This window comes from Trachemys scripta, chromosome 17 (genome assembly GCF_013100865.1).
Source record: "Trachemys scripta elegans isolate TJP31775 chromosome 17, CAS_Tse_1.0, whole genome shotgun sequence".
Lineage (NCBI taxonomy): Eukaryota > Metazoa > Chordata > Testudines > Emydidae > Trachemys > Trachemys scripta.
Window position 1 is genome coordinate 22,640,572 of NC_048314.1, and position 22,625 is coordinate 22,663,196.

The following is a 22,625-nucleotide window of genomic DNA, read 5'->3' on the forward strand; positions in this document are numbered from 1 at the left end:
TGGAAAACTCAGCTGATGCAGATAAAATAATTAAAATCATATGAGCCCCTTTTTACCTGCTGTCACAAAATTCAGACATCTGCTCAGTTGCTTCTTAGCGCTTTCAGGCTAATCTGTTGTGACTGCCTGGATGGGAAAAGTAAACCCCATGCTTCCCATTTTAACTCTGATGAAGAATATATGATTCATCACTTTCTTTATTGTACAATACTGTAGTTGCTGATAGAACAGATACCATATGACAGATGTTGGTCACATTGCTTAACACACTACTGGAAGGCTTTCAGATACTATTGCGATTAATGCTTTAGTTGCCACAGGGATGATGTTCAATGGCCATTTGATTTAAATCTGAAGAGATCAAAATTAAAGCACGGAGGAAAACATTAATACCCCATTAAGATAACCCTAAATAGAAGTGGTTTTATAGAAGCTGCATTTAGCAAAGAATGTGGCTTAGACTTTTAGCCTCCTTGCTCTTCATTCTTGATTATCATGGATTTTTAGCAGTTAGAAATACAAGATTCCTGTGTAGACCCTGCACTGGCTCAGTGGGGATGATTGTTTCCCTCCATGTATTCTCCAGTTCTTTGTCCAGTCTGTTTTCAAATGTACCAAGCAAGAAGGCTTCCACTGCTTCCCTTGAGAATCTGTTCCATGGTTTAACGGTGAGGAAAGTCTTCCTGATGTTTGGCCTAAATTTTATTTTGCTCATTTTTCTGCCCATGAACCAACCAAAATTCCTTTCCCTCCTTTGCATTTATGCATTTCCAATACGTAGGGCCCTACCAAATTCACGGTCCATTTTGATCAATTTCATGGTCATAGGATTTTTTAAATCGTAATTTTCATGATTTCAGCTATTTAAATCTGAAATTTCACAGTGTTGTAATTGTAGGGGTCCTGACCCAAAAAAGGAATTGGAGGTGTGGGGGGTCACAAGCTTATTGTGTGTGGTGCAGGGGTTGCAATATTGTTAACCTTACTTCTGTGCTGCTGCTGGTGGGTGCTGCCTTCAGAGCTGGGAGCTTGGCCAACAGTCACACTCTCCAGCCACCCAGTTCTGAAGTCAAGGCAGAAGTAAGGATGGCAATACTATGACCTCCCCCCCCCCCCCCAATTAAATTGGTGACCCCCTTGCCATCTCCCTTTTGGGTCAGGACCCCCAATTTGAGAAATTCTGGTCTGCCCCATGAAAGCTGTATAGGATAGGGTAAAAGCACACAAAAGACCAGATTTCACAGGGGGAGACTAGATTTCACAGTCCGTGACGCGTTTTTCATGGCCGTGAATTTGGTAGGGCCCTACCATTACGTGTAATCTCTTCCAATACATGTCCCTCATTCTTAGCTCAGCAAATCTAGACATATGAGTTTATACTAACTTTTCTTTTGCAGAGTGCACATAGAATTGATTAAAACAAGGGGCTAGGGGTTATGTTTGGGGCAATTATTGGGTTTTAGGTTATTTTTAATCTAGTGATTTCTGAGCACTTTTTGCCAAAAGTTAGTAAGGAAAAATCCAGTTCCTAGAGGGAGAATTCCTCGCTCATTCATTGTCTGTGCTGAATTAGAGAGTGTGAATGCACTAATGAGAATTCTGGAGGAGTCTGCATGGCAATGACACAAGAATCACTACGCTCTCTAAAAGGTGCGTTCAGATAGGAAATCTGCATGCTGTACTGATGGTTTTATACATAGAAAAGCTCTTCAGAAGCAAAAGTGGCCAACAGACCAGAGAATTCCTGGTTCCCTCTGAGCCTTATAGAAACCATTTTGTGCTAGACAGCAGATCACAGGTGTTGACGCTTCTCTTTGCAGGATCTGGAGCACCATTTGGGCCTGGCGCTGAATGAGGTACAAGCAGCAAAGAAGACTTGGTTCAACAGAACAATAAGTTCTATAAAAACAGTGACTGGTGTCCAAGGGAAAGAGACTTGTTGAAAAGCAAAACTCCGTCAAACACAGTTTTCTTAATCACAATACCTTTTGTTGCCTTCCGTGGCCAGATGTTTAAATCTGTGACATGTGAGAGGACCAGAATGTACATAAAATAGAAACACAGCATGTCAGGATTTCAATAGGTCAGTGATAAAGTGGATGGAAACACAAAAAGAGGCTTTATTGCTAGACACGGGATCTTCATACTACTGATATTTAACAGGTGATGTAGCTAGATTGACGCTCTTCAGAGAAACACTCCATTCTGCGGTCTGGCTGGAGGCTTTTCACAGACTAGGTACGAGAACTTACCAAATCCTAATTGTTAAGTTTACATACGATAGATTTTTTTACAGTTAGAATATTTTTTAATATTTTATTTGAAAATAGTGTCACTAACAAAGAAGAAAATGACTCTTAGCAAAACTACATCAGTGCCAGAAAGCAGTCCCCAAAGGTAGGATTTGGAGAGAAGGAGGCGGCAGGCTTTGCTTTGTGAAGGGGGATGGTTTCAGAGTTCTGGTTGGAGCAACCCCATTTTGTTTTAATACATACCCTATCCATCTCTCTGTGTTCGGCATTTCTTTCCGTGTTACTAATCAATTCTATGCAACTCTGGGTTTTTTAGCATGGGCTGCCAGATGAATTCACAAGCTGAGGTTGGGAGGCTTGTTGGAGAGCTGGATAAGAATAATCAGAATTCTTGGCAAATTCTGTTTTACTTCTGTGTCATATTTTTTGAACCCCACACATCAACAGCGTTTCAATCCCCACACCAGGACTGCTAACGTGTACTAATTACGTGAATGTTTGACTTTTAATTAAGTCTTTGTTTGTTTTTTACCCAACTGTAGTCTTCTGTGAAGTTCTGAGAGAGCTTCCAGGATTTAGTTTTGCACATAGGTATGAATGAGACAGAGAAACAATAAACTGAGATATTTAAGAGGCAAAAATCACTGCGTGAGTGTAGCAGCGAGCATCTATTGCTGTGTGTCCTAACTGTCTTTCCCGGTAACACATTCAGAGGTTCTGTAGGTCATTTTTCCACGCTCAGTGCAGTTGCACTAATAGGTGCTAAACGTGCTTGGATTTCTCCTCCTCTGGATTGTCCTGAAGTTCTCACCAGAAAGCTGTAGAATGGAGGTTTTGCACCTTGTAATTTTTTTAATTTATAATGGTTTGTGTTATGCTGAAGTATCTATTGCATCAGTGGATAAATTTTGTGTGCAGTGTGAGTATAAGCTGGTTACAATAAGAGGCACTGGTTTGTATATAAAGATATTTGGTTTATTTTGTATTTCTACCTTTTTCTTGTTTACTGTACTAATGCTAGCTGATGTAATCTGCAACTGTGGGGTATAACATGCTATGCTTAAGCCATTTTCGTTAACTGCATACATTATCTTTATTGTTTAATACCAAAAAATGCTGTAACATCCATCAATATTAGATGTGTGGACATGGTGGTAGGATAGTTGCTAGTGTGTATACTTCATGAATTGAAATATAACCTAGTAAAATTGTATTACTATTTTGTTGTTTCATTTCATTTTAACAGTGAATTAAATATTTTGCAATACAAAACCAGTTCTCTTCTTAAAACACAGTTTTGGCATCTGCAAACTCCCCAAGGTCAAAATCATTAATACACAAAGGACATGTAAAAGAAACTGGATCTTCCTGGTATGGCAGAAGGCCCATCCATATTGTAAAGGTATGGCTCTCCTCCGAAAAGTGACTATAAAAATGGTCTCCAGGGGCTCCGTGCTTGGGTCTGAATAATTTTCATATCAGATGTGCTCCGTTTACAAGTAAAATGTTTGTTTTTTCTGTCACCCCTTCAAATTCCACTTGTATCTGAGAAACAGACTTCTCTGGTTTGTGCATGGTCACCAGTAACAAGAATTCTTGGGCAAAATTCTACTCATGCTATCTTCACTAGGGGATGCTCACTCATAACTAAGGACAAAATTTAACTGTGCAACTAGATGACTGTATGAATTAGATCTCAGTACAGCTCAGGCTCCCACAGCTGTTAGTTCTGCACAAATAGCAGAAGTAAACCTATTTTTGTCACTGAAGTAAGTAAAGGCAAACTCTGAAAGCACACCTACTCTAGAAAGATATTACATAGCAATTTTTCTGACGTAGCCGTGCTTTCAGGGAGTAGCATCGTGAAGGTCTTAACCGTGTGCAGACTTTACTGCTTTCTGTTTCATAGAGATGCCTTCCTGAATGAATTCAAATCTGCAATTTATCAATAATTATCAGTGTAATTCGGATAAGGTTTGAAGGTAACCAGTAAACATTTCCTCTCATGCTCCCACCTTCCCAAAGTGAGAGGAAAATAATGTAACTTCTCCCATCCCTTCAAGAAAAGGTTAAAAAAATAACTGACTATTCAGGAAAAAAAATTGATTTATTGCTCCAGGTAATTATTGCATCAGGGATTGCATGAAACAGATACTACTTGTTTTTGTATGGACACAAGAAAACCTGCACAATGGGTACACTAAGCTCCTCTTACATTTCCCACAACACGTTTTACAGGAAATGCACATTTTTCAATCACACTGTAATATTTTAAAATTTAATGTGGGAGTGGAATATTACCCAATTCCCAGTGCAGTCCTGAATCCACTCTCATGCAAAATATCCACAGCCTTTCAAAAACTGGGGTCCCATGCTGAGATCCAGATTTTCTGGGACTAGGTTAAATATAAAATATGACAAGAAAGCAGATTGTTTTTAGGACTTAGGGAAGCTGGATACACACGCCTACAGGGTGAGGGGAACAAGTGAATCAAAGAAGAAACACTTTAATCTTCATTCGCCAGAGCTTCTGCAATGAAAAGAACTTTACAGGCCTGCAATAGTAAAAGCAGTGAACATAGTCATTTTTGTGGTTTTAATGAGCTGTTAATTACCAGCTGAGTGGGGAATCCCTTCTCCCTCAGTCTCTCAGCTAGTTTTGTGCATTAAATGCAAAATAAGTTCAACTCTTCTGCTGCTTATGTAAGAATCTCACGTACTCCATATATGAGCCTCTTACTGCTTGCCACTGTCTATGATGGGCAGGTTCTGTGGTCTGCAATGTTACGTTTCTGCTCTTTGCAGCATGGTAACTCCAAATCATATGACTTTGATTTTAACTGCTTAGCTATTCAGTGCCTTCAGATGCCTTAATCTTAAATGAACATTCCAGAGGCTCACCCATAAGTTGCCCATCTCTTCAAGTAATATCTTCCAAGCCTCCTCCTGAAAAACACTTTTTTTTTTTTTTTTTTTTGTCTCTGAAAGATTTTTGACTGCCCTCCCATCTGGTTTGCTGATGTAAAGTTCTTGCCATTTGGAGGAAGATTTCACTCCATCTGTTCAGCTTGTCTTCTCAAAAATATTTTTAAAAACTCGCTCAAAATTTGACACACTCGCACTCTTGCGTTTCATTCTAAATTGTACCCTGTGTCACTTGGTGCTCAGTCTAGTGCCCTGAGAAATCTGGGGTTTTACAGACAAGCACATAGAAATGCATACAGAATTTGTAACAGATTTGTGCTGAGTACATGGAATGAGGATTCACTCCTGCCTGAGCTGGTGGTTTTTTGACATTAGTCAAATCTGAAATAACTCAATCTTTTCTAGTGATGGGTCATGCACCTATTGAAAGCATTATCCTAGGTTAGTGGGGGAATACACTGATGCTATTGTGATCAGTGCTGTATAAATGCCTGGCTAGTTAAGAATTGTCTGATTTTTCCCCTTTGAAAAATTAATAGATGGAATTTAGAACATAACTCTAGGAAAAAAGGAGGAGGAGGAGAGATCAGGAAAAAAAAAAAAAACAGTTCTGCCACCACTCCTCTGGGTTTTCCCCCTACGTCTTGCACCACCTCCTTCATCCTGGCAGAAAACCAGAGGAAGTGTGGTCTAGTAACTAGGGTCAAAACACTTGGATTCTGAAGCGTGTCCTTAGAGAAGTAACAATTCCATTGGCTCAATTTTTGACTGTAAAAAGGGAATAAAATTCACGTGTGCATCAAGGCCTAATGTTTGTGAAGTATTTTGGTCCTCTCAGTGAAGGTGCAAAGTCTCAATGATCTCATAATAAAATTATAATTCTAGTAAAGTTCCATTTTGCATTAATTAGACTGGCTTCACTCCCTTAACTGCAAGTTCCTATTTTGCTCCAGCTTCTAGGGGCTGGCAGGTACCTGTCACAATTAGGAAAGAAGTTGGAGTACAGTTGCAGTTTCCATGACACCATCACATCAGCTTTTGAACGACATTAGTGGGGGTGGATTTCACAGTTAACCTGTTCTTAATCTTCTACTAATCAAACTTAAGCCTGTGGTGTTGAGATGATTCGGGTGTTGCTGCTTTTATTCTGCGGGTAATGTAAATTGCGTTCATTGCTCATTATTCTTAAATTAGATTCACACTTGCTATCAGAAAACATTGTAGGCGCAGTAAAACTATGCGGACTGTCAAGTATCAGAGGGGTAGCCGTGTTAGTCTGGATCTGTAAAAAGCAACAGAGAGTCCTGTGGCACCTTATAGACTAGCAGACGTATTGAAGCATAAGCTTTCGTGGGTGAATCCCCACTTCGTCACCCATGAAAGCTCATGCTCCAATACATCTGTTAGTCTATAAGGTGCCACAGGACTCTCAGTTGCTTTATGCCGACAGTAAACCTCCAGCTCTATCTGTACCTAGATGTTTAAAAATTCACTACTATTGATCAGCTGTGCTCACTTTACATCTGGGAGCAGTGTCATCTCCATGGCTTGAGAGAGAATCTCATGTGCTGCCTCCCCTCTTGGCAACCGCATGACATCCCTGTGACAACTACAGCTATTGCTTACATGGAAAACTAACATTACAAACTTTAATTTAGTATCCATGTGACCAGCCACCTCTCTGCAAACCCACCAGCAAGTCTGTGAGCATCATTTTGGACCAGTTTGGAACTAGAGCCTTGGATGCCAGTGACGGAGATCTTTGATTACAAGAATTGAGTTAATTATTAGATTGACTATTTTTGGTTCTGGCATCAGTGTTGAAGTCCAGCTTGAGGATCTAAATCATTGCACCCTCTATTCCATGCCCACTGTGGAGGTTTTCATATTTTTGGCCTGTGAAAGGCCAGGGCTCAATTTCGTGTACCCTTGGAAGAGGGTGGTGTGGCTAGGTCATTGGTGAGGAAGTATACACTGTTAGTCCACAGTACAGTTGTGTACTAGAGAGAGTTTGAATCTAGGGTTACCATATCTCATAAATAAAAAAAGAGGACCCTCCACGGGCCCTGGCCCTGCCCATTTCCCCACCCCTAGCCCCGCCCCAACTCTGCCCCTTCCCCGCCCCAACTCTGCCCCTTCCCCGCCCCAACTCCGCCCCCTCCTCCCTCCCACTCCCAGCCACGGGGAAAGGGCTGCCCCAGTGCTACTGGCTTCAGGGTTTGCCGGGCAACCCCCAGACCCTGCGCCCCCAGCCGGCGCTTCCCCAGCGCAGCTGGAGCCCGGGAGGGGAAGCGCCCAGCCGGGGGTGCAGGGTCTGGAGGCTGCCCAACAAACCACGAAGCCGGTAGCGCTTGGGCTTCGGGCAGCCCCCTTGCCTCCGGACCCTGCACCCCCAGCCGGGCACTTCCCCTCCTGGGCTCCGGCAGCACAGGGGCTGCCCGAAGCCGGTAGCCGAAGAGGAGCAGAGCCTCCAGCTGCCCTGGCTCTGTGTAACTGACACTGTGACACGGGGGCTGCCCGAAGCCGGTAGCGCTCGGGCAGCTCGCTCTTAAACAGAGCCGAAGAGTCGGGGAGGAGCAGAGCCGCCATTTTCCCGGACATGTTCGGCTTTTTGGCAATTCCCCCCGGATGGGGGTTTGACTGCCGAAAAGCCAGACATGTCCGGGGAAAAAGAGGACGTATGGTAACCCTATTTGAATCTCCATTGGTTGCCCAGTGCTGACTTTGACAGTCACAGGTATTCTAATGCAACACCACATGCTCTTGTATAACACTTTTTTTTCCTAGCGGAAGTGAACTTCAGACTTTGCAATTTCAGACACCAGCAAGTGTTCAGCTGGCCAACTGGCTGCAAGGAGAATAGAGCCACCAAATAAACCTCCAACTGTACACTGTATTTTTAGCTCATTTTTTCTGTTACTGTGATTTGGATGGCAAGACATGAGTAGTGTATGAGAAACCTCTAAATCCAGCTCATTCTTTTTTTTTCATTGCTTGTATAATTAATGTGTGTATCCTAAACTGCTTCAGGCTGATTTTCAAATTGAACTCACTCTTGCCACAAATCCTGGTTCCATTTTAGTCCATTGAACCAACTGAATCCTCCCCCCCAGAGACGTTTGCGTGAGCACCGCCAGAGAAGGAAGCTCGACATCTACACCTAGCGCGCCAGCGCTGGGGTAACTCGACTGAGTCGCTGTGCACAAGTCGTCTCTCGGTGCATGGCCGGGGCCTGTGTGAACCCCAGTTCCGGGCCCAGCCTGAAGCCTCAGTGAACAGGACCAGAGTCGGTCTAAGGTTCAAGCCAAAGAAACCAGTTTTGGGGCGCTGGGCTGAGTGGTGTTCGGTTCGGCCTGCTCCCAGGCAGCGAGTGGGGCTACTCCCCAGGTGCCCGATCCCTGCAGGGAACCTGGCGGCTGCCCCTGCTGATGCCCAGGAGTAGCGTGGTGGGCTTGGCTAGGGGGCCATTGCCCTGGGGTCTCCTCAGGAGCTGAGCTCTTGGGGAGCCCAGGCCCCGCGGCCTGTGCTAGAGAGCCCGGGGCAGCTGGGCTGGAGTGGCAGCTGGGCCTGGGCCATGCACACGCAGGGGTGAGCTGAGTCCGCTGCAGTGCGGCCTCCTGCCGCTAGGCGCCGCTGCGTCCCCTGCCGGTGCCGGCGGGCAGCTGGGGCAGCTCCGCTCAGCTGGCTGGGCCCTGGCTGAGGGAGGCAGGGCCGCAGCGCTGCTCCCCACGCCCAGGTGAGGGGAGGACCTTGGGGGGCTGGGGCGCCGGGGGGAGAGGCCGGGGGCACCTTGGGGGGTTGGGGAATGGGGCTGGTGAACCTTTGGGGGGGCTAGGGACAGGGTGGGGGGGAAGGGGAGGGGGGACAGGGACTGAGGGGGTGGGAGGATGGGCTGGGGGGGTTTGGGGAATGGGGATGGTGAACCTTTGGGGGGGCTAGGGACAGAGTGAGGGGGAGGGGCTGGAGTGCGGGGGGAGGATGGGTCTGGGGGGATCTGGGAGGGGGGACAGGGACTGAGGGTGGGAGGATGGGCTGGGGGGGTTTGGGGAATGGGGATGGTGAACCTTTGGGGGGGCTAGGGACAGAGTGGGGGAGGGACTGGAGTGCAGGGGGAGGATGGGGCAGGGGGATCTGGGGGGGAGGGGCAGGTGCATAGAGGGGGACAGGGACTGAAGGGGTGGGAGGATGGGCTGGGGGGGTTGGGGAATGGGCATGGTGAACCTTTGGGGGCAGGGGCTACGGACAGAGCGGGGGGGGTGGGGGGGACGGGGACAGACCGGGGGGGGAAGACTGGGATGGGGCACCTTGGGGAGGGGCTGGAGTGGAGCTGGAAATGGGAAGACAGTGGGGATGGGTCCGGGGGACCTTAGAGATAGTTTCTTCGCTGGGTGTCCTTGGGGCCAGCCAAGGTAGCATCAACTTTAGGGTCCGTTCACCAGGCCTGCTCAGCATCCGGGGGGTATGTGTAAAAGAGATCAGGAGTTTGGCTGGGTTCATGCTTGTCCCAGGTGAGCTCCGTGTGACCTAACGTTCTTGTTCTTATTCTACAGAGCCGCCCGGGACCCAGACTGGTGAACTTCTCTGCTCTCAATCTCCAAGATGAGCAAAAGCACTCGGACTGTGCCAACAGGGAAAAGGAAATTCTGGGATTTAAAACAAAAATGGTTTGTGTTAATAATGTCTGGTGGGTGTTAATAATGGAGAGGGGGAATTGTGCTTTTCAATAGCTGGCACGGGCAGTGCTTTACTTTGGCAGGGGATAAGGCAAAATTCACCCCTGAGATCAGTGGGGCTCTAATCATGCCTTGGCCTCGAGCAGGCCCGCTGCATGGGGTGAATTTTGCCCTGAATGGCAATGAAGTTTCTAGAGAATTTCTACTTAATGCCCCCACCATTCCTTCTGAGGGGCCCAGCTTGTACCATCTTCCTGTCTTGTCACAGGACTGGCTTGTTACTCTGCTCCTCCTTTGTTGAGGGGCAGTGAGGCCTCCTGAAGTTAAAAGCTGTAATAGAAAAATAATAACGCACAACTCATTTGACCTTTTTGATATTCTGTAATTTGATGAGTGGCTGCCTGGTCCCATTCTCCCCGTCAGAGGCCCAGTGCAACAAGAAACCGATCATAACATTAACTGCTTAAAAAGTTAAGGCAGTCGCTGGCTTTCTTCTGCCTCTCACAGGCTTTGCTGAACATTGCCAGTGCCCTGATGCTAAGGATGAATAGGGCTTGGAACAAGAGAAAACTTCCACTCTTATCAGAGTGATAGCAAAGAGACTCATTTGTATAGTGCTCGCATATATGTGCAGGAGGATTCCATTTCTGGGCTCAAACCTGTGTGTGTGTATGTATGTGTATAGTATAAATAATCACACACATATGCATATTGTATATTTCATCTTGTGGCGTGAAAACTTTGTTGATTCCCATTCCCAGTATGAGAGAGAGAATGTGATTGGTGGTCTGAAGCCTGCAGAACGTTCAGCTGAACACATAAGCGTCGAGGCTCTTTCAGTTCCTAATTCTGTGGGTTTCCCTCTTTTGTTTGCCTGCTCGCATCAGTGGGGGGACAAGTAGAGTCAGATTTTAACGTGCTCATCACTCACAAGCTGAACCAGATTTTCAACTCCTACTTAGGCACATAAATAAGAGCCAGATTTTCAAACTGTATCCAGCAGCTCCCATGGTGACACTGTGGGCAGATTTTCAAAACAGCTCAGCCCTCAACGTGCTGAAATCTTTTGAAAATATCATGACTTATGTAGAAGCTGAGATCTCATGAAAATCTGTCCCTTTATGCTGCACCTTCACCTACTAAAATGGTGGGCCAGAAGAGGCAAAGGAGACCGATGAGCTAGTCAGAGCCAGCTCTCAACTGTGCTAATGAGTATGAGCCATCTGCATGGGGTTTTTGTTTGTTTGGTTTGTTTGGTTTGTTTTTGTTTTTAAGCTGGGTTACCGGAAACTGCTTTGGTATAAACATGGTTTCCTAAACAGTGTTGCTGGGGCCAAACCATTTTTTAAACACATAGTTTGGACTCATCTATGGTGGCCCACTAGACTGCACTAAAGGCTTGTGTTTACTGCGAAGTTAACTCAACTGTTGCCCCTGATTTGTGTCCTATCCACACAAGCACTGGGGGAAAGATGTTGCATTTTTTGATCAGCTCTAGTGGCCTGAGCTACAACTTAGGGCTCCCAGTCCAGTACTTCGGCCACTTGACAATACTGCCACTCTCTAGTCACATAACCTGGCTGTGCTTAATTTTACCCACCTGCAAAATGATTGCTATGACACATACCTGTTTCACAAGGGGTGAGGAGGGTGGCCGGGCTTCACTGAATGTCGGAAAAGTGTTTTATGAGAACGGGGTGGAAATTGCTGTGGCAAGGAAAAGTATAAATACCCATGTTTCTAAACCCAAATCCGGGGGGAGGAGGGGGAGGGGAGGAGAGGAGAGGAGTGTTGTCTAGTGGATAGAGCAAAAATTAGAAGATGGAAGAGCCCATACCACAGACTGCCTACATGGCCTTGGGCGAGTAACTTAAATCTGTGCCTCACTCTCCCTGCCCCCAGTCTGCAAAATGGGGGTGATAATACCATCTCCCAGGGGCTGGATCTTTTCACGGAAGGTGCTGTGGCGGTGTTCTGTTTGTACAATTGACAAGCCCTTCTGAGTCAACAGCCTGAGTGTCAGGGGATGGGATTTCTAATAAGCAAGATCCTAAACCCCCCAGCATAGAAATTCTGCCAGTCTGAGCTCCAGGACTGCTAGAATTATGCATTTTTCATTGGTTCATCAGGGAGAAGTAGCTGTGCTTCTCTTTAATTGATGAATACAGCTGAGAGTTTGTCAAGCCTAAGAGTGAATCACCATTTAAAGCACAGAGTTATTCCCAAGTGTTTGCACCAGGCTTCAGCTGTTGGGAGCAGAGGGAGGTTTTCCGGGTGAGGTGAAGGCTTAGTAGGCAGCTGCCAAAGTATTCACTATGCATGAAAATCAGTTAAGGAGAGACAGTTAAAGAAGATGACAGTCCATGCAGTCAGCTTTAAAAAGCTGCTGGAGAAGGATTGGCAGAGTCATACAATGTCACATCGAGAGAGAGCCAACTATCGGGAATGCTGTCAGCTGCCCCTTCAGAAATTCAGTGATACCCAGAAGAGAGGAGGGGATCCAGCCTGCAATCTGAAAGCCAGGCTTCCCAGTATGTTAATCCAAAAGAGGCAAGAGCCATTTTTTGCGTGTTCAAAACTTTTCCAACAATAGGCACCATAATATGTCCTGAGCAGGGGCTGTACTTTGCCCTACACACTGGCTGGTGCACCTCACGCCTGACCATGAGCAGCTCCTGCTATCCCAGTCCTGAGCCGCTATCCCAGCTCTTGCAGTGCGTCTCAGTCCTGACCTGCTATATCCACTGCAGTTCCAGTGCCCTGCACAGTCTGCCAATGTACCACCATCCTGACCTGCAGCATCCTCCATTCTCCTGTACCATACAGTCCTCAGCTCTTCCAGGTAGAGGCTTTAACTTTTAAGGGCGAGAGTGTAGGTCTGATGGTTTCTCCTGGGCCCTGGTACTTGATCGTGACCAGATGCTGTGGGTTATAAAAGACCTTGGGTCTCCAGTTCTGGGCCTGTGGTGCTCCTCTATACCTGTGCTGTGGTCCAGGCTTGCTTTGGAGGTTATTACTATGTTGTGGTGTGTGTGGCTGGAGTGTGATTTTCAAGCAGAATACTTACCTCCCAACCTGTGTCTACACTAGATTTTTCCCCCACTGTTCCTGCCAGAGGTGGAGCTGCATTGGTGTCAGAAACAGTAGGAACCTTGACAAAATAACTAGTGTGATCATAGCCCCATTAAACTATCTGCCTCAGGTATTTATAGAGCACTCTGTGATGAGAGGATCTGGAGCAATGCTGGCATGAAAGGGCCTGTGCTGAGCTTGCCCAGGAACAGAGAACCTCTGAGTCCCAGTAAAGATAAGAGACGGCAGCATAGTAACAAGTGGAAAGGTGGTGAGAATTGCAGCCTGCTAGTGACAAAGCAGAAGCCCTTGTTTTGCAAGGTTTGCAATGAGCACATGGCATGAGTGTTAAATCCCCTACTGCTGATGGGCAGGGGCCTCTGTATGTGTGATCCAAGGTGAAGGATAAGCTCCAAGTCTCTTGCACAGGTGACTTTGGAAGGTGAAACTAGAGTATCTGTTCTTCTCAGTTTAATATCTGATACGTCCTCTATCTGAGGACTATATATTAGAATGACTTGTGACCTTCAGGTGTAGCTGGAAAGGGTGTCTCAGAGGGAAGAGAGAAATCTACTCTCTGGCAAGCGTGAGACAGAGCGAGGAAGGCAGCAATGCAGATTCCTCCCAACTTGTGTCCATAAGAGGGAGGGAGAGAGGTACACTGGGGTGAGGTGGGGACAGAGAGCGCTGCGCCTGTGGCAGCGTTCAGGACTTGGGGAAAGGGTCCTCTGCAAGCCTTTCTATCAGGAATACTGCTGGTGCAGGCCTGGGAACCTAGACTGCCGGTGTGGAAACAGGGTGAGATGCACTCTGCACTGTGGAGCCCAATAACCTTTAAAGGAGGAAGTGGAAATATTGGTATTTAATAACTCTCTTCTCCTGTCCAAAGGGTGGGGGAGGAAGATGAAGGGTGGCTACTTATAAAGTACTGTTCTTTTGAGCTTTAAAAGGCAAATCGTGGGGTGATCAAGAGCCACCCATAATTCTGCCCCCCAGAGAGTCCTGTTGGGAGCACAGCATGCCCAGCTGGAAGGACTCTGACTGGATGCTTTCAATGGTGTTTGAAAGGGATGGTGTCAGTGCACATCCGGGCATCCTGGAGGCACTCTGCGTGATGTGGTGAAGCCCTGGTGTGTGTGAGGGGCACTGTGGAAGCCTGTGCTGAGCTCCTCTGAATTATGGATGAGCTTTCTGCTTCCAGCACAGACATGTACAGCACAAACTGTGCAGCTCCTAGGCACCTTTGTTGGTTACGATACTAAAATGTCTCTTTGAGAAACCACTGGCTGCTCTGTAGCCCGGCCTCGTGTTCTGAATGTGTCTGAAGACTGCAGATGTTGCTCATGTCGGTGATTAGACAGCATGGAAAGAGGTGGCCAGTAATAGCTGTTTCAGCTGTAAAGTTCTGGGTCTGCAAAAGCTTCCAACCATTATCACTTCCAGTCTGAGCCCCCCATCTAAATTGGGGTATTTCTCACTGGGCTCCTTTCCTTCTGAACAAGCTTCTGGACTTTCCTAACCTAGGTGTGCAGATTTCTAGCCTAGTTTGTGTTTTAAATGTGGTGTGGATTTTTTTCTCTTTGTTCAGATTAATAAAGCAGCCAGTCCATTGTCCTCATCACCCCCATGTAATATACTGAGAAAGAACCAATTCTAGCCCCGTGTTCATTGCAGGCAAGGTGAGAGATTAAATAATGTGTTTAAAATACCTAGAAGTAGCTGCTTGGACATGGGGTCCTGGATTAATTCTACTGTGCTTCCTTTGCAAGACAGATGCCTGTGAATTGTTTTTTGCTGAGTAGCTCTGGTTTTTTCACCTGCATATAGAACACGTGTTTTTGAGCAAGTGATGGTACAATAGCAAAGGAGCTGTGATCTGCCCTCCTCCCTACAGGTCAGCTAGAGAGAGCTGCAAGGTACAGATCCAATTTTAATCATGGGCAGCAGGGAAGGGCTGACTGATCTGTGTGCTTTCCATCTCCAAACACTGTGTTCTGTAGGAACAATCTCTCTCTTTTAACAGGGGTGCAGGGCATCCCTCTGAATTCAGAAGCCAAGGCTTTTGTCAAGTTGAAATGAAATGCTCTTGAATAAGATCAGGCATTGTAGCTGGGGCTGGCAGGCTGAGCTCCTGGGGGTCTCTGCAGAAGCAGCGTTCTGCTGAGACACTGTCTGGAAATAGAATCCTCAAAGTACAGCTGGGATCAGAGCTTCCTGCAGCTGGCTTTATTTTCTGGGTTTTGAGGCCTTTCATCTAAGCCAGGCAGGAGGATTTTGGAGCAGTTATATTTATAAAGGCTGTAGGAGAAAGAACCCTCTCACACCACCCCCAGTCACAGGGATCCGGTCTCTCTCCTCATCTGGTAAGTTTATAATTATTCACGGCCCACCCCGAGCCCCATCTTGGTGAGCAGGATCCCGTCACACCCCTTGGTTTAGACAGATGCAGGAAGTTGTGCGTCTTTCTCCATGATGTGGACCAGACTCTTTGCACCAACATAACTGACCTGGGATAATCCTACCCTTGTGGCTCCAGGTCCCCTCTGATGTGCTCCTTTTACACCCTCTATGAAAATTCAATAATTGCCCCCCAGCCTGCAGTGTCACTACTGTAGGAGTATGTATTGAATCAGCGTTCCAGGACACCACGGTCCAGTTCAGTTTGGGATTGCCCCTCTACTCACCCCATATCTGCCCTCCTTCTGCAACATCTGTCTAATTAATTAAACCTAAACATAGATGGATTCTTCCCTTTCTCTGAGTGGGGAATTGCTCCCCCCTGTATGCACACAGGGAGCTGAGCAAGCGGCACGGGCTCTGGGTTAGGAAGGAGATAGGTGTCCTTTTCCCAAGATCTCTAAAGGGAATCCCCTCCAACAGCTTGCAAAGCTTCCTGTTCTCTGCCCAGTCCACCTGCTTCCTCTTTTCTCCGCCTGGGGTGTGGAGGAGCCTTCGATGTCATTGAAAGGGAAACCCAGGCTGCCTTTGAACAGTGTTATAAATAAACAGAGGTATAAGATGGCGTGAAAGCTCATCCAATGCCCTGAAGGTGGCAGGAGCTTGAATTTCTTGCTGTTGCACACAGGGAGGATCTTGGTGACCAAGGGAAGGGGATGATTTACAGCTCAGCAAATGGGGAGGGGATGAACTCGCTCTCTCTAGCTGACTTGCTCACACTCAGGCCTGCAGCGAAGGACTAAAGTCAGCATTTCATACCCAGCAATTGATTGAGGGGTGAAGTGCTGCCTGTAGGGATCTCTACTAACCCTCTCACAGCATGGGTACGCCCCCTCTTGGAGTTGCCTTGAATGGTGAGCATAGGCAGTGCCTGTATGAACAGTATTATCCAGAAAAGGCAGTGTGTGCTGTAATGGGGTTGAAAAGCTTCCTTCAACCTGTTGGCTACTTAGGTGGATTACACCTGACAGGAGAGTTTGCTCTAAGGTGGGACAATTAAAAAGATAATAGCTGTACAGGTTCCTATGCATTTATTGCGCCTCTCTGTGCTTCCTTGTCTCTCCTCTTTGTGCTTCCTTGTCATTAATGATCTGGAGGATGGCGTGGACTGCACCCTCAGCAAGTTGCAGATGACACTAAACTGGGAGGAGTGGTAGATACGCTGGAGGGTAGGGTAGCATACAGAGGGACCTAGACAAATTAGAGGTTGGTCCAAAAGAAATCTGATGAGGTTCAACAAGGACAAGTGCAGAGTCCTGCACTTAGACAGAAGAATTCCATGCACTGCTACAGACTAGGGACCGAGTGGCTAGGCAGCAGTTCTGCAGAACAGGACCTAAGGGTTACAGTGGATGAGAAGCTGGATATGAGTCAGCAGTGTGCCCTTGTTGCCAAGAAGGCCAACGTCATTTTGGGCTGTATAAGATGGGGCATTGCCAGTAGAGTGAGGGATGTGATCATTCCCCTCTATTCGGCGTTGGTGAGGCCTCGTCTGAAGTACTGTGTCCAGTTTTGGGCCCCACATTACAAGAAGGATTTGGAAAAACTGAAAGAGGCCAGTGGAGGGTAACAAAAATGATTAGGGGGCTGGAGCACATGACTTCTGAGGAGAGGCTGAGGGAACTGGGCTTGTTTAGTCTGCAGACGAAAAGAGTGAGGGGGGGATTTGATAGCAGCCTTCAACTACCTGAAAGGGGGGGGGGGTTCCAAAGAGGATGGAGCTTGGCTGTTCTCAGTGGTGGCAGATGACAGAACAAGGAGCAATGGTCTCAAGTTGCAGTGGGGGAGGTCTAGGTTGGATATTAAGAAAAACTTTTTCACTAGGAGGGTGGTGAAGCACTGGAATAGGTTACCTAGGGAGGTGGAATCTCCATCCTTAGAGGTTTTTAAGGTTAGGCTTGACAAAGCTCTGGCTGGGATGATTTAGTTGGGGGTTGGACTAGATGACCTCCTGAGGTCCCTTCCAACCCTGATATTCTATGATTCCTGGGGGTGATCCTCAGCCCTGATTTCCCCTTTGGCTTAGCACATCTCTTAAACTAGACCAGAGGAAGGAATGGGCTGGTGTGTGCGGTATGGACGAGTGAACAGAGGCCTTTGTCTGGCCTTAGTGTCTGTGGGGACAGTAAATCGCCCACTGGCTCATTTGACATGTGCTGTATATGGGCCAGAGAGGAGCCCAGCCCTTGGTGAATCCGGCTACAAAGCTTTAGGGTCACCTTATTTGCTGTTGTACAGATCCCTCATTAATAAAGCACGAGGAGGCTGCAGGTCAGCTCTCTCTAGAGTCTCACCTGGCTTGTAGATGTGTTGCGCCCTTACTTGTGGAAACAAAGGGCTGGTTTATTGACTGAGGTGCACACAGCGAACATATCGATTTCTCTGTAATCAAGTGCACACTTCTCCAAGGTGCTGGCACTTGCAGTGGGAGAAAGATAGCATGCAGCCTGGATCTTTTGGTTGTTTTAATAGCAGTAGTTAATAATCCTTTCAGAATGCTTCAGTTCAGCCACCACTGACCATGTGTAGCATCTGCACCCCCCTGCACCTGTGAATTCCAGTCTTGCAATGTTTGAGAATAAAACGTATTTCTGTGAAGTGGTCAGGTGCAATGCAGGCAGGCAGGCTGCTGTGGTGCCTTGAGAACTCTGGGACCTTACAACTGCAGTTCCTTAACTGGCTCCCAGCTGAAATGGGGTGAACAGATAGCAGGCTTCCAGTAACCAAGAAGCTGTTATATTAAGTCAGCTTCTTATTCTCTCACTACATGAGGAACAGCATTTGGAATGGTAGGATCATTGCCCCAAGAAGGCACAGCCTACACCTTGGGGAATAGTTGCTCGCTTGTTTAGATTGTGGGGAAAACGTGCACACCCCTTGCTCTGGCATAGATTTCTTTACCCTATGAAAATTCTATCCCTGCCCAGGCAGCTATTAGTTATACAGGCTTTCCTAATATTTAATCTGAACTTTCCCTGCAGTCTTATTTCTAAAGGGACACAGTCCTTCCCACCAAGCCCTTGTGAGGGACTGTGATAGATGTGAGACATGCTCTAGCAATAACTAGTTACTGTTAGGTATGTGCTACTCCTGTACATTTACTCTGATAAAACCTAAACTTATGTAGAGTTCTGTCCAGCTAGTGCTCTTTTCTCACTGATGAGCTCATTTATTTTGAGTGATCGTAGCCAGTTCTTCATTAGTCTTATTTGCTCTGCCTTTTTCTCTAAAGCTGCCCTGTGCTTTTTAACTAAAAGTGTGGCATTGGAACCTGACCAAACAGCCCCCCGTGTCTGGTTAATTCACCCCAGTACAGCGTACCTGGCTTTTTATTTTTGGCAACAGTGTCACATGGAATCTGTCAGTTGGTCTCACATGCTGAGCCCTGGGTTCCTCTGGTACTGTTATTAGGGAGGTAATTTTATTGAACTCAAACGCAGTCAGCTTATGTTGCATTTTAATCCTCTTTCAGGTTGGTAGCCTCTGAATTTGATCGGCAAGCTCACCACTCAAACCTTCTGAAATGAAAAGGCTGAACAGCAGGATCAGAAAAGCACTTCAAAGAAAAGGTAAGGTTTTTCCTGTTAACTTAACAGGGGGGCAGCGACTTTCCCGCATAGCCACCTAGCACAGGAATCTCTCTAGCATAACTTGAGACAATAAGAGCCTCTGAAAGGAACTACCTTGGGGATTATGCTATTAATATATTGCACTAGCATAAGTTTTAAAGTTGTAACCTTAAACACATGAAAAAATACAGAGCAAGTGTAATCACAAGGCATAGTTTTGTCTTAGATTTCTCTGGACCCTGAAGTCAACTGCATGGTCTCAGAGGACAGGTATTGGCCCATATATTAACAGTTTGTCTAGGAATTCACAAGGCTCTGTAAAATGGGGGAGAGTTACTGTGAGAAACAACTTTGGTACATACCTATTTGAACATTCAACCTGTAGCATTTGTGGTGTTACTCTCACATCTAAAAATATAAGAGATTCCACTGTGTACTCTCCTGCTTGCGCGCACACAAACTTTCAAGGTGATCAGTAATGTTCACTTGTCTGAGTACATGTGTAGAAGTCTTTCTACAGTAAAAGCTGTACTTATCACCCTCAATTCAAAACAGAGCAGCAATTTTGGCTTAACCTTTCGAATAAAAACCTATTTATCTCTGGCCTGATATTACACAGAAAAAAAATCTGTTAAAAGAAAGAGGAGGAGGTTGGGCATTTAATGTGAAACTTAGTCCCCAGGCCTCCACCCCCAGGAACTGGAGGTGCTTGCTCCTCTTCTACTGAGAACTGGGGTGTTGAGCAGAGCACCTCGCCTTAGACCTTCAAAGAACTTTCCCAATTTTTAATTAAAAAAAAAATCTAAATATACAGCTGTGTAGCAGGAAATTCCAGCTTGGGATTTAGGATCCCATCACAGCTACAAACAGCCCCCCCTGCATTTGGCTTTACTGCTTATGAGCTTAGTGTGGCCATCCCTAATTCATAGGCTATAAAAAGTGCCCACTTCCCTGCCAGGAACAGTGTTTTTTTTTTAAACACAATTTGTGAAAATCTTCAGAGAGCCCCTGTGGCTAGTTTGTGTTGGATTCAGTCACACGCACACAACAGTGTGTTTCCTTTGCAAAGGCATTACAATCCACACTCATTCTATACCGTGCTCCCATCCCCAAGGCAAGGAGGCTGCCAGCAGCCTCTGAAAAGCTGCGTCACACCTGTCTGCGCAGACAATGGCCTCACTATTCAAAGGAGACTAGCCTCTTCCTTGTTTTAGTCTCCCACGCTTCATGCTCTAAAAAGCAAAAATAGTTTCCCATTTGAAATTAGACCTACACTGCAGTTCAGCAAGGTTTACTAACAGAGTTGGACACACCAATCAGTCACAGCAACACAGATCCTGTTTGCAGAGAGAAGCTTTTTATTGTACTTTGTTGGGAGCAAATGAAACATGTGAGGGCTTTACATACCAAGAATGCAGCAGTGCCAGGTTACATTCAGTGGCAGGTGAACTAAGGTTACAGTGCAAATATCACTGCTCTCTACAGTTAACAGCAGCTGGCATACAAACCACAACACAGAGAAGTAATGTAGATACAGCATCATAGGTAATGAGGCAACTTAACATACAAAGAGCATTCGATTTACTTTGCCTTTGCAGGTTGCTTTATAGATGCTGTGAGTAAACATACCCTATTTTAAAATTCAGTGTGCAGTTACTCTGCCCCCAAATTAAAACACCATTTGGAGTATTCACATTACACTTTTTACAATATACACAACTAAGGTTATTGCCAAGTTACTTCCTACTTCAAATTACACTATTTACAATGTAATATTCAGGAAAAGTTTCAACAGCAGAGTGTCCTTTACATGAACTAGGAGAAATATTTTATTTTGTAATGGATTCTATAATTAAGCCACAGGGATCTCATGTACTTTATTCAGAAGTTTATCTCTCAGCAATTTTTTAATAGAGCAAGTTACTGAAAAAAATAGATGGATTTGTCCAGTGTTACCTATTGTGCAAGTTACTGAAAGTGTTCAGGGACTGAATAGCAAAAGTTTAGATTTTTATAATCAATGTTAGATCCAATCTTAGTGTAAAAATAAATGCTCTAGCCTCAGTGCATGAATAAGTGCATCTGTCAGCCAAAGGTCAGATCTCTATGGATGAAAAGGAGAGTTAGAGAATAGATCTTTTGTTTACTATCCTGATCCGCAAAGAAAAACAAAGTCATTGAAGTCTAGAAAGAGAAGTACCCAACAAGTGATTTATAGGATTACATTCTCTATTTCCAGTATGTGTGCATATTGTTTACATGAAGGCTAAAGGAAGAGAACTGGAACCTCCCTATAAGCACTAGAGACTAGCTCCTACCTCAAGGCAAAATAATCCTGTACAAACCCCCATTTGCTGGAGACTGCCACAGTAGAGTGTGGTCACAGTGGCACCACCTCCAGACAGCTCTCCCCCCCCCCCCCCCCCAAAAAAAAAAAACACGTTTTCATTTAGTTCAGTTCTGAACATGAGCATGACCAAACTGAGTCAGTGACTTAGGTTTTGTTATTTTGAACTGGCTTCTATGCCTCTCTAAGCCATGGATTCTCCAGTGCAGTGAGTTTAGCAAATGAATTTAAATGAAAAAGCAATCAATACAGAGTTGTCAGATTCCTCTGACATGCAGCTAAATCAAAGAGGTTTCCAAACTAAAATGGAGAGAGAGAGAGAAAGTGGGGCCTGCCTGAGCATGAAATGCTGGTTTAAAGCTTCCCCTCCATCTCTCTCTTACATCCTGTAAGTGGAGTCGTCATACGTTTGACTAAAATCACAACTGGGCTTCCAGAATTTTTCTGACTTCCAAATCCTGAATTTGCTCAGTGTAACTCCTCCAGCTGGGTTTCTGCCTCCTAAATCTTCACCAGTGAAAGACCCTACAGCTAGAAGTGTAGCTGACAGTTCATGCCATGCTTTGGCCAGTGTAGCCAAGATTGCTGAAAGGTACTAGTGATTCTGATTGCTCACCTTGAGACAGCTTGGAGAGCAAGTCTCACATTGGGCCCTTGAAATATTGGCCACTTTTGAAAACCGTGGTCTCCTTCTTCCATAACTGCTCTGCTAAGTTAAAAGGCCATGGTACACACATACTTGTCAGTTACTTGAGTGCTTTTGAAAATTCAACCCACTGCCAGAATTCCCATTTAGAATTGGGCGTCCCAAAAATTCTGGTCTAGGTGGAAATCAGATGACCCTTTAGCAAGAGAAAGAAATAAGGGACCAGAGTTTGGTCTCTGCCTAGGTTTGAAGGAATCCATCATCTTCATGCGGTAGGAGAATTTGTTGACCCAAGATATCTTCAGTTTGGTCAAATATTGATTAGGTATAGGATTGCAAATCTGACACTGTACTTTTGGAAACAGATAACACTGAGGCAGCTTCCCCTTTTCTTTTCAGCAGGGCAATAGTTTAAACTTTAAACTATTTGTCCTTAAGGACTTTCAAATATCCACTATTTAGTTTTCTAACCAGGTGTTTAAGGATATCTCTGTCCCCAACAGGGCAGATAACTGGACAAAACTTCAGAGTTTTTTCTGCAGCTGTTCTGAATTGCTTTGAGGGCAGATTTACCACCTTAAACATGCATTGCCCAGAGTGTGCTCTATATGTGCTGTAGCTCCTGCCTTTTACCAGTTTAAAATGTTTTTCCTAGACAATAGATGTCATTAGAAATCAACACCA

General features: G+C 45.7%; 1 protein-coding gene, 1 long non-coding RNA gene and 1 pseudogene across 7 annotated transcripts in view; all 3 read left to right on the top strand.

Moving 5' to 3' along the window:
• RABGAP1 (RAB GTPase activating protein 1) overlaps window positions 1-3,471 on the top strand; it is a 113,260-nt gene extending 109,789 nt beyond the window's left edge. Inside the window, exon 26 of the mRNA XM_034793917.1 lies at window positions 1,821-3,471. Coding sequence (XP_034649808.1) covers window positions 1,821-1,943 — 123 coding nt within the window. The 3' untranslated portion in view covers window positions 1,944-3,471. The remainder of the gene's footprint in view (window positions 1-1,820) is intronic.
• Window positions 3,472-13,374: 9,903 nt separating this feature from the next.
• On the top strand, window positions 13,375-13,424 carry LOC117867289 (annotated as a pseudogene).
• Window positions 13,425-18,849: 5,425 nt separating this feature from the next.
• The window catches only part of LOC117889519, a 34,559-nt gene continuing 30,783 nt past the window's right edge, over window positions 18,850-22,625 (top strand). For all 6 annotated transcript variants that reach the window (XR_004648503.1, XR_004648500.1, XR_004648499.1 and 3 more), the window contains exon 1: window positions 18,850-18,948. This is a non-coding gene — a long non-coding RNA (uncharacterized LOC117889519). The remainder of the gene's footprint in view (window positions 18,949-22,625) is intronic.